This window comes from Poecilia latipinna, unplaced genomic scaffold, assembly GCF_001443285.1.
Source record: "Poecilia latipinna isolate Pla-1442-1.1 unplaced genomic scaffold, P_latipinna-1.0 Scaffold782, whole genome shotgun sequence".
Lineage (NCBI taxonomy): Eukaryota > Metazoa > Chordata > Actinopteri > Cyprinodontiformes > Poeciliidae > Poecilia > Poecilia latipinna.
In genome coordinates, this window is record NW_015113398.1 from 162187 (window position 1) to 177916 (window position 15730).

Genomic DNA, 15730 nt, shown 5'->3' on the forward strand with positions numbered 1-15730 from the left:
CATTTCAAATAATTATAAAAAGTTTAAACCCACTTTGAGAATAAAAAGGAGACACATTATTTAAGATAAACACGGATTAAATTCGCTGAGATAAAACCTGTTATATTAAAGCAACAGAAAGGAGCAACAAGCTCCTCTACTCTTCTACCTTCTGTGGTCTTGTTTATTCTTGATAAATATATTAAAATATTTGTAGAATTTTATTACATACACTGAGTCGTGAATCATTTTAAGTAGAAAGGCAACAAGACCAAACTGGAAAATTGTGCAGACATTTAAATTTTACAGTTATGGTTGAAAATAACTGTAATCAACAGTTCTGATGTTTTAATGATTTCAAAACATATTTTAGATGCTAAATGATGTAAAAACAATCAAATTATGGAGTGTTACACTTATACTTCAAATCGTTTAATCTGCACTCAGGACTTCCTGGTCTTTAGTGTTGGATAAAAATGAAGAAATAATTCCATAATTTCCAAGCTGAGGCTGTGAAAGAGTCCTATGATCCGGACTACTCTCTGCTGTTTCAGAGGAACATTTGAACTCTGACCTTCAGGTGTAAGAATCTTAGTGAACCTGCAGGAAGAGATGGTGCTGTGTGAGAGATTTAACTCTAAAGTCTCAGGTAATCCTGAAATCAACAGATTATTTTCTGAAGAAAAACAACAACATTCCCAGTAGATCATTCAGCTTCTTTATTCATCCAGGAACCACAGACAGAATCCCAGCTGGGATTAAAACTCCAGCGAGTTTTGGCAACTTCATTTGTAAACTTGAAATCTGGAAAACAGAGTGACTGACAGAAGACACAGAAACCAGATGAAACCTACAGAGACGCTCGGCTGCGGCACGATCCAGTCAGTCTGAAGGGATTATAATCCAGATTAAAACAGCTTTAATCTAACCCAAACCTCTCCTGTCTGACGACTGAAGGTCTAGGTGTACATCATCTCCGCCATGTGCGACATCTTCTTGGGGATGTAGAGGTAGTACTCCATGTAGCCAGAGAGGTCCTCTATCGTGATGTCATCGACGTAGGCACGCGCCTGCTCCGAGCAGGACCGGGGAGAGCCGGACGCCAACGGCGACGCGGCGCAGGCGGAGCCGCCAGACGCCAGTGGTGACGCAGCGGAGGGGGCGGAGCTGCTGCTCAGAGTTCTGCCCTCGACCTGCTGGACGCTGCGCAACCCCGTGAAGGAGTAAACCTCCACGTTGTTCCAGCCGGGTCCTTGCTGCCTGCAGCCACAGCCGGATCCAGCTTCGTGCTCGCCGCCGTCCTGTGAGCCGGTGGCAGCATCACAGGAGCAGCCGCAGGGGGGCTGCGTTCCCTCTGCGCAGTGCAGCTCGGATAGAGCCCGGAAATCTGCGGCATCGGACCTCAGAGGCGCCGAGGCTCCATCAGAGGAAACCTTCTCCTCTCCGGAGTGCCCGCCTTCCCACCGTGGGGGCGCTGCTGCCGTGGCAACCTCTGGCGATGGGCCCACCCCCCCCACCCGGGTCTCGTAACTCGGGCTGACTCCAAAAAGAACAGGGGAGCCGCAGCCCGGCACGGCGGAGGAACGCCGCTCTGCCTGGACCGGAACGTCGTCGGCTGCCGGGTCGGACAGAGCCAGCCGCTGCTGCTTCAGGCCACCACCAGGGGGCGCCAGAGCCGAAGCGGCGCTGCTGCAGTAGGTGAACCTGGGTGGGTGTAGGATGGGCGACTTTGACCGTCGACGGCGCTGGCTCCGCGATGACGTTCCTCTGGAGGTTTTCCTCGTGCAGCTGAAGGAGAAAAGACGGGAAGGATGGGAATATCTGCCGATTCTGGTTCTGATCAGATGAATTAGTTCAGATGATAGAGGAGCTCATTAGATTATCTGTCTCATATTAAACTGTCACAACATGGAGATAATTTTAAAATACGTAGAAAACATATTTTTATAAAAATTACAAAATGCAGCTTCGTAGAAGCTCTGAGCTGAGATGGTGAGAAACTTCCTGACCTTCTCTGATCCAGCAGAACCCAGACTGACTTTATGCTAAGACAGCCTGCCGTATCGCTGCAGGTCCAGGCCGGGTCCACCTACCAGTGCCAGGTGTCCTTGGAGTTGCTGAGTTTGGTCTTCGCTCCGCTGGCGCTGTCCAGACCGACCCGGGCCAGCGCTCTGGGCGTCAACGCATCGGAAACACTCTCAGCTCCGGACAAACTGGACAAACAGAAGAGAAATCGTCTTGATCCGAAATGTTTCCACAGACTGCAGAGAGGAACATTAAAGCAAAAACTGGTTTTCACATCCGGTTCTGATCCAGATTGGATGAGGGATTCATCACCAGGAACCAATCAGGAGTCTCCGCTACTTTTCCTGATCCGTTTAGGAAAAGCCGAGGCGAAAAACCTGAAGTAACAACATCACACTCCAGGGTCAAAGGTCGCCTACCTCTCAGCATCGACCCTGAGCTTCTTGAAGGCCGTCTGCAGCGTCTCCTCCTCGCAGTCTTTCCCTCCTGCCTCCATGGTGGGAGGAGGCTGCTCCGACCAGCCCCCCAGCTGCAACACAAACGCCTCGTCAAAACTATTCACACGTTCGTTTTCTACTGAGACTGAATCCTCGACCCGCTCGGCTTTAATCCCACGACGACTAAACACTTCCACTTTCTCAACAGTGACCCTTGAACCCATCAGTTATGATTCTCCACCACATGGCGGCGCTGTTTACCTGATTATTACAGTCCAGTCTTCTTTTTCTCTCACTGGGAGCAACGTTACTATGGCTGTTACTATGGCAACGGACTATTAACAAAATATCTCTACCATTTTCTAAAATTTTAAAGATGTGGCATTATTTCACCACTTTACCCTATCTGAGTTTTAAGCTGTACAATAAAACATTTTAAAAGCTGTCTTTAGTTTAAAATATTTCAAGTTTTTCAGATTTAAAATCTGAATAAAAATGCCCTGAAATCTTCTTTTATCTCTTTTTTTTACAAATAGAATACATTTCCAAAATTCTAGTTTATGTTTAAAGTAAATTGTGTAATATTTCGATCCTGATCTGAATGATCTAGATCACTGTCAGAAACATTTTCCTCTCAGTTCTGCTGAATAAACCCGTTTAGGGCCACTAAGGTGATCCAGCCTTTAAAAGAAAAGACAAGTTATCATTTCTGATGAATATCTACTCAAAGAAATTTGCGTTATTGTAAAAGAAACAATTTTTTTATGTTTCTAGATTTTACAGAAGAGGACGGATTACATTTGTTACATGGGATGTTGATCTAAATCTGCATTTCTGCCACTGTTAGTGTCATTCTCTCATAAAATTTTATGTAATTAATCCATGAAAGGCTAAAAAAAATAACTATTAAAGACAGATATTCATTATTGAGAAAAATTTCTTATTGGGATAAGAATTTTGATTTATCAGAACAATAAATACTAACTTGAAAATGTTTCAAAACCTCCCAAACTGCCAGAATAGTGATATACACTATTCTCTCTACTTCTGGTCTCATTAAAATATCAATAAATATGAGAATATTAGTAAATGCAGTTACTCTGGGTAGATTAGTGAAAATCATCACGCTCCATGTCACTGGTGTCCTAAAGATGCCTGTTTGAAAATGAGTTTGTCTTTATTGTAAGTTTTGTTATTTTCAATAAATATTAACAAATATTGTGATAAGATTATAAGACAATGTAATCCACCTCTTATCTATAATTAAAAACATTATTTGGTTCTTTAAAATATTTGCTGAAGCTGACGGTGCCACTGTGGAAGAAACATCCCTGGTCTTTTAAACTGAGTTTTCTGTGCTTTCATACTTGAAGTAAAAGTTTCTCCAAACAATAACTAGGTTTTAAAGAATCTATTAAAAATGCAGAATAATTCAGTCCCGGATCGACTAGTATAGGGAGTTAGATCTGATCAAATGTTGTCTAAATCTGTGAAATGTGCTTTTAGTTTGGCTAACTTTAGCGCCCCTGTTAGCATGCTAATGAAGCAGCTAACTGACTGGACGGAACCTTTGCGGTTCCGAACAGCTTTAAACTCTGAATTGATAGACGGGTAGAATCCCAGAACTCACGGCTCAGGTTGTCCGGGCCACGCAAAGCACAAGTCCAGAAGAGTCCAGAAGATTCTGGCTGGTTCCAAAGAGGCTAAAGGGCAGAAGCTAATGCTAGCTCTGTCTCCGCCAAAACACGATCCAAAAAAACAAAACAACAACAACAAAAAAAAAAAAAACACGGCAGACTCAAAACCCGGAGCAGGTTCTACAGAACCGCTAATGGACCGACACCAGCGCTAAATATCTGCAGCAGCCAAATATTCGGGGTTTTCGAACCGGATCGGGACTTTTCTCCGTGAGAAGCGTCTTGTTTACAGTCGAACCGTCTGCAGTGACTCTGCAACAACTGACGTCACTAGCCCAGAAACCAACCCGACGAGCAGTATGGAAGTCCCGTAGTGCCGTTAAAATGTGTTTGGATTTGAAGCCTTATTTATTAATTAGTATTAAAAAAAATATTCATCCTGTATGTTTACCCTGTACTGTTATTATCATATTATTTGTTTTATTATCTTACATTTATACACCTGGAAAAAAAAACTAGTATGGAGCTCTACAGGTGCCTATTTTATGTTTAAAATATATTTTGTTTTATCAATTTAATAAAAATTGAACCTATTGTAACATTTATGAATAATGTACAGTGTGGGAACACACAACTTTTTTTTTCTTTCTGATTTGACTTCACATACAGAATATACTGATTATTCTATTTTTAATCTGTACTTCACTTAAACCTAAGCAATGGCTGCAGCTAACAGTTATTTTAGTTATTGATAATTCTATTGAGTATTCATAAGAATAAGTCATAAATCATTTGATTTATTATTTTTTAAAGCTAAATCTTCTTCTTATTATTGTTAAAAAACAACTGTCAGATGTTCAGAAAGCTTAAAAAAAGATTATTTCAAGTAATTATAGAAATTTTGATCAATCAATTGAACCACAAATATAATTTTTAAAAAGATGTTAATACATCTGTGTGTGAGATCAGGACTTTTGGAAGTGGAATTTGGTCTTTGTACATTTGAGAAAACATTCACATAATAATTAATCCAAATAATTCAAAATAAAGACTTTTAAACATTAGAATTTTTCATGCAAGTGTGTTATCTTCAATTACTCTTTGAAGAATATAAATTAATGAGTTTCAAGAACATTTAATTTCCCTTTTGGATTATCTTTTAATTGAATTGAATTGACTTTTAAACATTATGTGTATTCTAGTAAAAAACAAACAAAAAACAGCAGCTGTCCAGAATCTTTGTATTACAATAAATAACAGCATTTTAAAAAATTATTTACAGTAGTAATTTTGCTCTCCGGAGAAGTACATAGAGGTTTTTTTGGGGGGGGTTTTTCTGCGCACCACTGAAAATGGCCGCCAGGAGGCAGCACCTGCTCAGGTTTTTCCTACCCGAGCTGCTTTGTTTGCTCTGCAGGGTTACAGAGTTAACTTCTTTTTTTTTTTTTTTTTTTTGAAAATGGCCCAGAATGCTTCGGCAGGGTGTGCCTGTTTTCCCTCAGGGATCAGAAACAGAATCAGCAAACAGTGAAAGAACTTACAGTAAGTCGCCAAACCTGTTCCATCCTCAAAGAACCGTGAAGAAGAAGAGGAAGAAGTAAACAAAAGGTGGAGAGCTGTTCTCATGTTTATCTAACAGAGATTTCTCAATCTCTGTCACCGTCTCAGGGGGACTGATTATGTCCCAGAGGAAAAACCTTCCAGGCAGGAACTCATGTCTCCATTCCCAAAGTTACTCTTTTTATCCAAAAAAGAACCAAATGAAAATGTTCAGTTCTGACAAAACAAAAATGAATTCAGCTGCTGTCCAATTAGTTCAAGTCTTTATCAAATGGAAATGGCATCTCCATCTTACGGTGAAAAAATGGGTAAGTGGTCAATAGGTGGCGCTGTTCTGTGTAAAACAAAGCCCTGAACCCGAAGGAGGCCTGGAAGTTTTCTTTGGTCTCTGATCAAAGCTTCTGGTTTTGTTTTAAATCTGCTGCTTCTTCTGGCTGCAGTCTCTAGGGGGCGCTCCAGAGGATCGACTGCCACCATCTCAACCACAGCATCTCTGCAAATCCTCAGTCATTCATGAACCTCCTCTTCCCTCTGTCCTGCTATCTCCATATTAAAACCCTGCTCTCTCATTGTGTCTGCCTCACTGTGGTGTCTTCCGGGAAATGTAGTCCCATGGGGACTTTGGTCTCCCCTGATTGGTCGATCTTAGAACCCTTCCACACACCTCACCACTGTCTCACTGCCACAGCCCTGTTAGCACAGCTAGCTACCAACTCTACTCTGTTTATTAAAGTGAGACTCACTTTATAATCAACCTTTTTTTGCCTGACAAACTGTCTAAGTCTGTTATTTAGGTTTCAGTCTTTTTGACATATATTTATTTATTTGTTATATTCTGAAAAAAAAAGTCACCAGAAGGTCTGAAAAGTCAATAAATATAGCAGCAAAGTTGCTAAGATGGCAACCATTCTTTCCCTCGACTTGACCACGCCCCCAAAGCATTTGCTCCGCCCACTTTTGTTAAATTTTTTCAAAATTTGTCAGGGGGCGTGGCTAACCTCTCTTTAAAATCACAAAAAAAAAAAAAAAAAAAAAAAAAAAAAAACTCAACACTTCCACCTGCTGGCTAAATGAGCCAGCTTGTTTATGTTTTCAGAATCAGATCGAAGTATTGATTATGATTCTTTTTTATTTTGGAATTTGCTGAGAAAATATCCAGATGGCCAGATGGAAAAATAAGGGAAATACAAGTTTAACATCAGAGGAATTCCTTCTTTATGATGATGGGAATCCCAGTTATTGTGTTTTTACAGCTGCTGTATCATCATAACTGTGGTTTTCCATGTTTGGCTCATAACTCTGGTAAAAAGGATCCACCAATAAATAATCCAGAAGTGGAAACCTTTCAGTTTCCTTTAATAAAACAAAAATGATTTTCATGTTTTAGTCCAGAGTTTTATTCACTTAAAACAAAGGGTGGTCATGTGTTAAATAAAACAATAAGTAATAAATCAATCAATGCATGATACATTAAAACTAGATGAATAATTACAATCTTTGTGATTTATTGTTTTTCTGTTTTTTTCTCTTTCTACCAAAAACTAGATGATAAAAGTCTTCGGCCTGCTTCCAACCTTTTTTTTGAAGGACTCTCACAGCATCACACAGTTCATAAAACTGTTGTGTTGAATCAATAGCTCTTCGATCTGTAAAATCACTGGTTTCTCCAAAATGGCGCATACATAGTCGCTCCAATAAGACGCCAACGACTCCTCTGATTGGCTGATAGATGCTGAATTATCAATATATCTCATCTGTTTACATCCATGATTTTTAATGACTTATTATGTGAACAAGCATATTCATTTTTGGGATTTTAATTTCATTTCTTATTTAATGGAAACACTGCAATTGCAAAAATTTGTTGTTTCAAGATTTGAGCATAATTGTAATGGAGACGCAGCTATTAGAGGAATACAGTGAAAATTAGTTTCAGTGTTGCTGATTAATCAGGCCTGACACAGTAACACAGTTTGATGGATGATAAATTGTCCCAGAAGTTTTTGAGATAAACAATAATATTGTTGTTTTGAGAAGAGTAACATAAAGGTAATGACACCATAATGCAAGAACTCATTCTCAAAGATCAATAAACTTTAAATTCTAATGAAAATTTAACGCAGGAACTGGAAGACATCTTAAATATCTAAAATAAATAAACAACAGAAACAACAAATCAAATTAATTACGAAATCTCTATAAACAAAACTATCATTCAAAAAAAGAGCTGGTTGAGACCAAAATATCAGACTGACATCTTCTATGATCCAGTTTTTGAAAGAGAGAAAACATAAATCAAGCAAATGGAAATTATCGAATTCATTTTAATTTATTGGTTTTTGACAGGCTTAGATTAAACCTCAAAAGCCTTGAAAACCGTGAAGAACCATTAGGCCAGTTTATCAACCAACAGGTGATTTACTGAAACTATTCTGTGGATCTGAAAGCGAAATGTGCAGAGCAGCATCTTACAGTCGGTTAGTTTCCTGTCAGCAGCTGCAGGAAATCACCTGCAGATGATCTGACGGCTGCTGCTGCAGCAGGTTTCCTCCTGCTGCTGTTTGTCACAGAGAAGCAGCAGAAGAAGAAGAGGGGAACTCCGCCCCTGAAGCCCACCGAGGAGCAAACATCCTGACTGATGAGAAAACGTCAGGACTTTCTCTGCCTCGGACTTTCATGTTGCTGCAGCTCTCAGAAAACAAAGCCAGGCGTGAAGCTGGTGGGAATTTTGGTGGCGCTCAGAAAAGCCTCAGAGAAACCAGACAGATGCTGCTGTGGTTCCCCAGAAACATCCGGCCTCTTCATGTGGGCCTCATTTATCATAATGAGTGGACGGGGAAGTACTGGGAGCTAGAGTTAAAATTCCTCGAAGTGAAAAGTGTGGACTGAAGCGCGGTACTTTCACACAGCGAAGGCCGTGAGTTTTGATCTGACTTGGCTGTTGTGGTTCATGTCATGGCAGCAACAGACTCAGGTCTGTCTGGATGCTGTAGGTGAACCATGACCCATTAATCTCTTTCAACCTTCTTCTACTTTTTCCTAGTTTCGGTTTCTGTTTTAAATTGTTTGAGATCCAAAATATTTTTCTTTCTTTAATCAACTTCTCAGTGTGAGGAACAGAAATGAAGTTCAGCTGTTTGACTCCAGGTCATGTTGCTTGTGCATCAGATTTATGGGCGTACTAGAAACGTGTAACTTTTCTGCTACACAAAAGACTCAAATGCTTTGCAGAAAAAAATAACTTTCCCTTCACACAAGAACTAGAAATGAGCATGAAGTTTGTGTTTGTCATCTTTAATGTTACTATATCAATTTGATTAATTTATCACAGTATTTTTGTTGTCGGTTTTTGGTTAAATAAACTGACGAATTGAACAAACTGCTTTCACAACCAGCTTTGACATGCATATGTCATCAAAGTCTTCATGAAATATGAAAAACAAAATGGTTGTAAATGTTTGTCTCTTTAAATGGAGCCAACCAACCGCAGGTGTTTCACAGCTTCCAGGTGAGTTATGACCTGGTCAACCTGTCCGACCCACAGACATGGGTCTGATTCAGCTTGAAACCAGAACTTTGAACACATCGTAATATATTTGCTGAAAGGCCCTCTGCAGGTGATGTTTGTATTTCTGTTAGACTCAGCGTGACCTATCGACCTCTGCCTGATCAAACTTCTCTGGAATGGAACAACATGGACCTGAAAGTTCTGGCTTTTACTCTGAAATATTTACTCGAGTTCACAATGTCCTTGACAAACAAGGGGACAATGAAAACACAGTTTCCCTCCAATCATCGACCGCATGAATCCAGCATGAATATGAAACATTGAAGGAATGAGAAACCGAGTCAACATGAGCAAATAAACACGGAGCAGTTTATAAGTAAAAAATTAGGTCAAAATTAGGTCAACAAGTGAAAGTTTAGAAGATTTCTAAATCATGCTTTGCAACATGGGACGTCGTTTGTAAAGATACGCAGAGAAAAAAAACAATCATTTATTTAGTTAAAAGAGATTAAATCCAAATTAAATATTTGATTATCAAAATTAATATTTAGTTCACAAGCTAGACATTTATTTTGACTATATTGCTTGCTAACCAAATATTTAACTTCTTAAACTTAATATTCAGTTTGTAAACTAAGTATTTTGCTCCAAACTACATATTTAGTTTGCTAGCTGAATACTTTTAGCTTGCTAACTAGATATTTAGCTCACTAAATGAAAGCAAACTAAATGTTAAATGCAAGCTAAATATCTAGTCAGCTGGCTAACTAGATATTTAGCTCCAAGCTAAACATTTAGCTTCCTTACTAAGAGCTCCTAACTAAACATTTAGTTTTTAAATTAAATATTCAGTTTAGAACTGTGACATTCTAAATGAATGAGTTTTTGACTGCAGAACTTTAAATAGACCATCAGTCAGCGTGTTCTGGTTCTGATCCTGTTGGAAAAGTCCAGAAACCTCCAGAGGAAAAGACCCGGAGCGAATCCCAATGAATCCGTTTAGATCCATCCTGGTGAGGATTTCAAATGGACGAATGTTGAACCTCCATCTTCCAGCTTTGGCCTGACCAGACACAGCAAGATGTCTTCAGCTCTCTTTACCTCAGAATAAATCACAAATAAAAACACTTGCAGTATGGATTAAATTATCTGCATGTCTGTAAATTCAGGGTAAATATTGGGAATACTTCCCTGAATTCCCAACATTCCTGCTCTCATTTCTAATTGGCTGAATTGTTTCCAGACTGTCCTCCCTGTTTCTTTGTTTGCAGGAATGCAGCTTGTTTTAATGTGACGGATGAAAACAGGAGTCGGGTTCTGTTACCAGACCCGACTTAACAAGACACAAAGAGACCAAGCAGAGACACAAGCGACAGAAAACGCATGCCAACTCCTGGACCATCGCGTTGACATGAGAGCTCTGCAGGCAGCCAATCAGAGAGCTGTTTACTTAGCTCACGTAATTAGCTCGTTGTTTTGACATGTGGTCGGATTGTGTGGAGGTTTGAGGTTAAAGGAGCAGAACTGAAGCCAACGAGTCGGCCATATTAACCCCAGAAAAATGTGTTGTTGTAGCAGAGCCTAAGTGCCAACATGTGAGTGACGGAGGAGAAATGAAGACCAGCTGAGCGAGGAGAGTCAGAGTTAGCTTCAGCAGCGAAGCTACACTGTTCTGTTCAATGAGTTAACTTATATAGGAAATTAACTAAGATTAACCATAAAGCTGCAAAATCACAACAAATAATCCTAAAAAGCAGCAATGTTCCTGCATGTAGCTGAAAGATCTTTGCCTCATGCAGTCCTGGCTGAATCCAGCCTGAACTCGAGTCACATGGCAAAAAACACCAGAAAGCACAACTGGTGTCACTAAAGGTGGCCAATCAGGTCATCAGGCAGCAACTGGAGCGTCCAACAGTCAGTCAGAGCATTGAGGGAAAAACTTTAGACCTCTGTGAATTTCACACCATCGATCCCAATCAGCATGCACATCAAGACTCACTCCAAAGGACCTGATATTTTTAATAAAGTTCCTTCATTTCCTGACATCTGGACCTTCATATCAAACGTTTTCTGATCTGAAGACGGTTGGACAGGAAACTGCGACTGCAGATTTAGAAAAAGGATGTTTGAATCCTGCAGGATTTGTCTTACATTCACACAGCTCCATCATGATGTTTTGTTTTTTAAATAAGGCAAACCTGCTAGATTTTACACTGCAAAAACACAAAATCTTAACAAGTAGATTTAGTCTGGTATCTCAGCACACTTGAAATAAGACAAAACTAACTTAAAAATAACATTTAACCAAGATATAGGAGCTTGATTTAAGTCAATTATTCCTTAATATTGATGAAAAAGTACTTGCTCTATTAATTTACTTGTAACATGGAAAAATGTCTTGAAATAAGTGAAGTAATCTGCAAATAGTGTCATGAAGTGGGGGGTTGTTGATGGTGAGGAGAGACGCAGAGAACCCAGGTTATGGTGAAGATAATGAATTTAATGATGAAAATAAGCTCAACAGTCCATACAGGCAGCACGGCAGAGACTAGCTCACAGCTAAGTACCGGTAGCAACTGATTCATAGGACTAAACACGAGAGCTGACACTTCCAGGACTTAAACAGTTCTACTGGCGAGTGACGGACACAAACGACGAGGAACACAGACAACGGGAGGGTTTAAATACACACGGGGTAATCAAGGGAATGAGACACACCTGGGGAGCAATCAACGGGGAGGACAGGACAGAGACTCACAGGGAAACAGGACTGAACACAGAAAACTCAAAAATAAACACAAAAACACGGATCGTGACAAATAGAACAAGAACCTTTTCATTAAAATTAATTATCTACTTAAAACAGGCTTCTATATCTTGGTGAAACTATATAAGTTAATTTTGGCTTATTATATTTGCACTAGAAACTAGACAAAAATACTTGGTGAAATTTTGTATTTTTGCAGTGCAACTGGAAATCAGACTTCTTAATTTTATTAAAATATTGTGTTGTGTTAATTGTGCAGATAAAAGTTAAACATTTAGCTTTTTTTCTTAATTTTTAAATGCCAGATTTTAAAATCAGTTACTTTCAGGTTGACAGTTTTAGTTCAGGAGGTGAAGAGTTTGGACCTTAAAGGCATCAAGCCACATCCTGCCTGGATCCTGTTGTGCCTGGCCGGCGCCGGTCGGCCCGGTCCGGAGGCCAGCGGTCCGCCCCGGAGCTCGGCCTCGTCGCCGCTGACCTCTGGTCTGTCGGCCGGGTTCACGGCCCTCTCAGGGCGGTGTCGGGGTGACGGATGACACGGTGATTGGAGGCTGCCATCTTTAAACGCTTTCACATGTTTCGGCCCGGTGTGTGGGAAACGGGCCTGAGATGCTGTTGGTGTTATGGAACCAGTCAGATGCGCTCTGCTAATCCCACTCTCCTCTTCCATAAACAAGAAAAATGATCCAATCAGAGCAGAAAACGTGGAGACAAACAGTTTCTCTGGGGTGAGTTTTGCTTTCACTGGATAATTTCCTACAAATACAAATAAACCATTAAACTAATCAGCTAGTTGGGAATGATATAAATCTGACAACATATAATGGTAATAATTATAATAAAAACAACTCAGGAGGATGTTTTAAGATATTTATACCTCCCAGATTAGGGCAACAACACTGTGGCCCCTTAAATTATGAGGGTAAATATGCTGATGAAGGAGCCACTAAACTGCTGACATATTAAAATTATTAATATTTTCTCTCTTATTGTTAATATGAGGATGAAAATTCATCATAAATCAGAAAATTGAAATAAATGCTGGTAGCTGGTGGGACTGGTTGCCTTACTGTGTCAGTGGCATTTTGATTTTATGGTCGGTCCTGAACCTCCAGCAGCATTTAAAACTTACACCCAGAGTCATCAAGAATCATCAACTTCAAACCCGACTGGTTGTAACTGATGACATCACCGTTGCCATGTCAACTGGAAAACTCAAAAAAGTCTGGAAAACTAATTTTTTCTTTTGACACATTTTTGTGGATTTGGTAAATTTCTGGAGCCAAAGGTGAACACCCACCAGGGGGCGCTGCAGGTGGAGGCCAACCTGCAGGTTGAGTCATAACAGAAGCAGATGTTTTGAATTTCCTTCATTTCTGGGCTGAAAATCTGCAAAGTTCTGCGGATCGGAGCTGGTCGTTAGAAACGGGTCGACGCCGCTCTGACTCAACCGCCTTCCTCCTCTCACAGCAGGGAGTCAATCACTTCCTGTTATTAAGGCCGAGTGAGGGTCAGAGGTCAGGAGTGAGGGTGGAGAACAGACGCAGCATTGACAGGAAGGCTCCGTCTCCTCAATGATCGGAGGAATCATCGAGGAATGACTGGAATTTCCTGAGCACTGATGGAAGCTCGTTGCTTCCAGTTACAGTTTTTACGTCTGATCCAGTCTGGAAACACAGGTCAAAGGTCAGAAGATGTTTCCAGGTATGATGGAGAGCTTATGTGGTGTCTCCATGGAGACACGGGTTAGTCAAAAAGTTGAAAAGTTTGAATTTACTTCAAATTCAGATCCAAATATTCCCATTGCATGTCATCGACTTGATGAGACTTTTATTCTCCAAATGCAAACATAGATGCAGTTTCTTCACGAGGCGCCGTTGAAAAAAATAACAGAAATAATTTGGGTTATTTAGTCTGTAAAGAGAAAAAATGGAGATTCTTTTTCTAGAGTCACATTTTCACAATTTAATTCATTCAGTTAAAAATGACGCAGTTTCAAAGTAAATACTTTCTTTGGAAACTTCATATTCCATTTGCTAATTAAACATTTAGTTGACAAACCGATACTTAACTGGCAAGTTAAACATTTGGTTTGAGGATTCAAACCAAACCTTTTCCATTTCTCCTCTTTTCTTTTTCTGACTCAAATTATTGCTGTTCATGTTTGACTGTAACTTTATAAAAACACCCCATAGTTTCTACATCAGCTGATGATGGATTAGTATTCCTGATGGATAAGAGTTACTAAGCCTCCAGTAAACCTTTCTGGGTCGCCATGGTAACCCAGTTTGAGCTCCTCACCTGTCTGTCTTTAAAAAGCCCCACCTGTTCGTCGAAACTTTTCCTGCAGATTCCAGGTGGGAAAATTGACTGAAATGACTGAATGCTGGTAACCCATGGCGACTGGTTCCCCAGCTGCTGATTGGTCAGAAAAAAGATCACATTAAATCCTTCCAGTTTGTGTCACATCTAGAAAAATGTACCTTTGATTTACCTGATTTACCTGAACTGTTCTCCACAGAAAGAGTTCAACATTTTGTTTCTTGTGTTATTTGAACATTTTGGGTCAGAACCAGAAAGCCCTGATCCAAAGTTACTGTAACACATTTTGAAATATCAATAAACTTTAAATTACAGTGAACATTTAACACTGAAACTGGAAGACATTTAAAATCCCCAAAATAAAAAAATAATAAATAAAAATAAATAAAATTATGGAGATCCTGTAAATAAAACTGTCCTTCAGAAAAGGTTCAATTAAGACCAAAACACCAGATTGAAGACTTTTATCATTCAGTTTGTGGTAGAAAGAGAAAATCAACAAACCTGTTAAACTGTTGAGTTTAATTAATCTAGCAATTAATTGATTTCTAGTCATAAGCTAATTCCAGATATCTGGAATGTAAGCGAGGAAGCTGATTTTATGTGAAACAGCCTGCCATACACCTGAAGGTCCGGGCCGGGTCGGGTTCTGTCCTGACCCGGCCCGGACCTTAGAGCTCGTTTTAATTTGTGTAATTAAAAGATTTATTGCTTGTTGCGACAGGCCCAGTCCAAGGAGAACCATCGCAGAGTTCCTGCTTTAGGTTCTGCTTCGGTTCTGAACCTGATGTTTCGCATTAAATCCGCTCGGCTCCGCCTGGAGGTGTTTCCGTGAAACTGGATCAGGCTCTGATCCTCTCCAGCAGCGTGTTCAGGCCGCCAGAAACAATGTGGATGTGTTTCACCTCCTGCATTGTTCCCCAAATCAGCCTGAGCTGCGGGCGGATCCGGTTTCACGCCGCCGGCTCGACCCGCCAAGTCCGTCACAAAGAACAGACGGCAGATATGGAGCCGAGCAGAAACAAGATGGAGCCGGGCCATGAAACACGCCGGGTTTCCATGACTTCATCCGTGGTTCTGGAAGCGTAAAACAGAACCAGTCCGAGTTAATGAGCTGGTTGAAAGCTGGAGAAACTTCGACATTTCTCACACCTCCTGTTTGTTCAGCACCTGGAAAGAAGTTCAAAGTTCAGGTGTGACGTCACTCCTTCACCAGCGGCACCCAGAACCAGAGCTGGGTCCAGATCCACCAGAACCGGTCCAGATCATCCACAGGGGCGCGAACAGAACCGAACTGAACTTTTAAACATTGCATATCAGATTCTCATCATCTGTTTGCTTTCAGGTGAATTTAGGTCCAACATCCTTCCGGTTTCTCCTCCAATTCATTTAACCAGGAGAAAATTAACAATCATTCAGTCAAAACAGCCATAAAAACACCATAACCATTCAACATTACAGCTATATGGGGAATTATATGGAGCTATATCGGGGC

The 15730-nt window shown here is 40.3% G+C and overlaps 1 protein-coding gene across 2 annotated transcripts; it reads right to left on the reverse strand.

The window, feature by feature from the left end:
- Positions 1–680: 680 nt before the first annotated feature.
- Positions 681–6146, reverse strand: oser1 (oxidative stress responsive serine-rich 1). 2 transcript variants are annotated; one of them, XM_015046514.1, is made up of 4 exons: positions 5620–6146; positions 2424–2533; positions 2073–2192; positions 681–1767 (listed from the first exon to the last, which is right to left on the reverse strand). In XM_015046514.1, the coding sequence occupies exons 1-4, from the start codon at positions 5641–5643 to the stop codon at positions 939–941; spliced, it is 1083 nt and encodes a 360-aa protein (XP_014902000.1). In that variant the 5' UTR covers positions 5644–6146; the 3' UTR covers positions 681–938. The 2 variants fall into 2 exon arrangements, with proteins under 2 accessions (XP_014902000.1, XP_014902001.1); XM_015046515.1 differs by lacking the exon at positions 5620–6146 and adding an exon at positions 4072–4200.
- Between the last annotated feature and the right edge of the window lie 9584 nt (positions 6147–15730).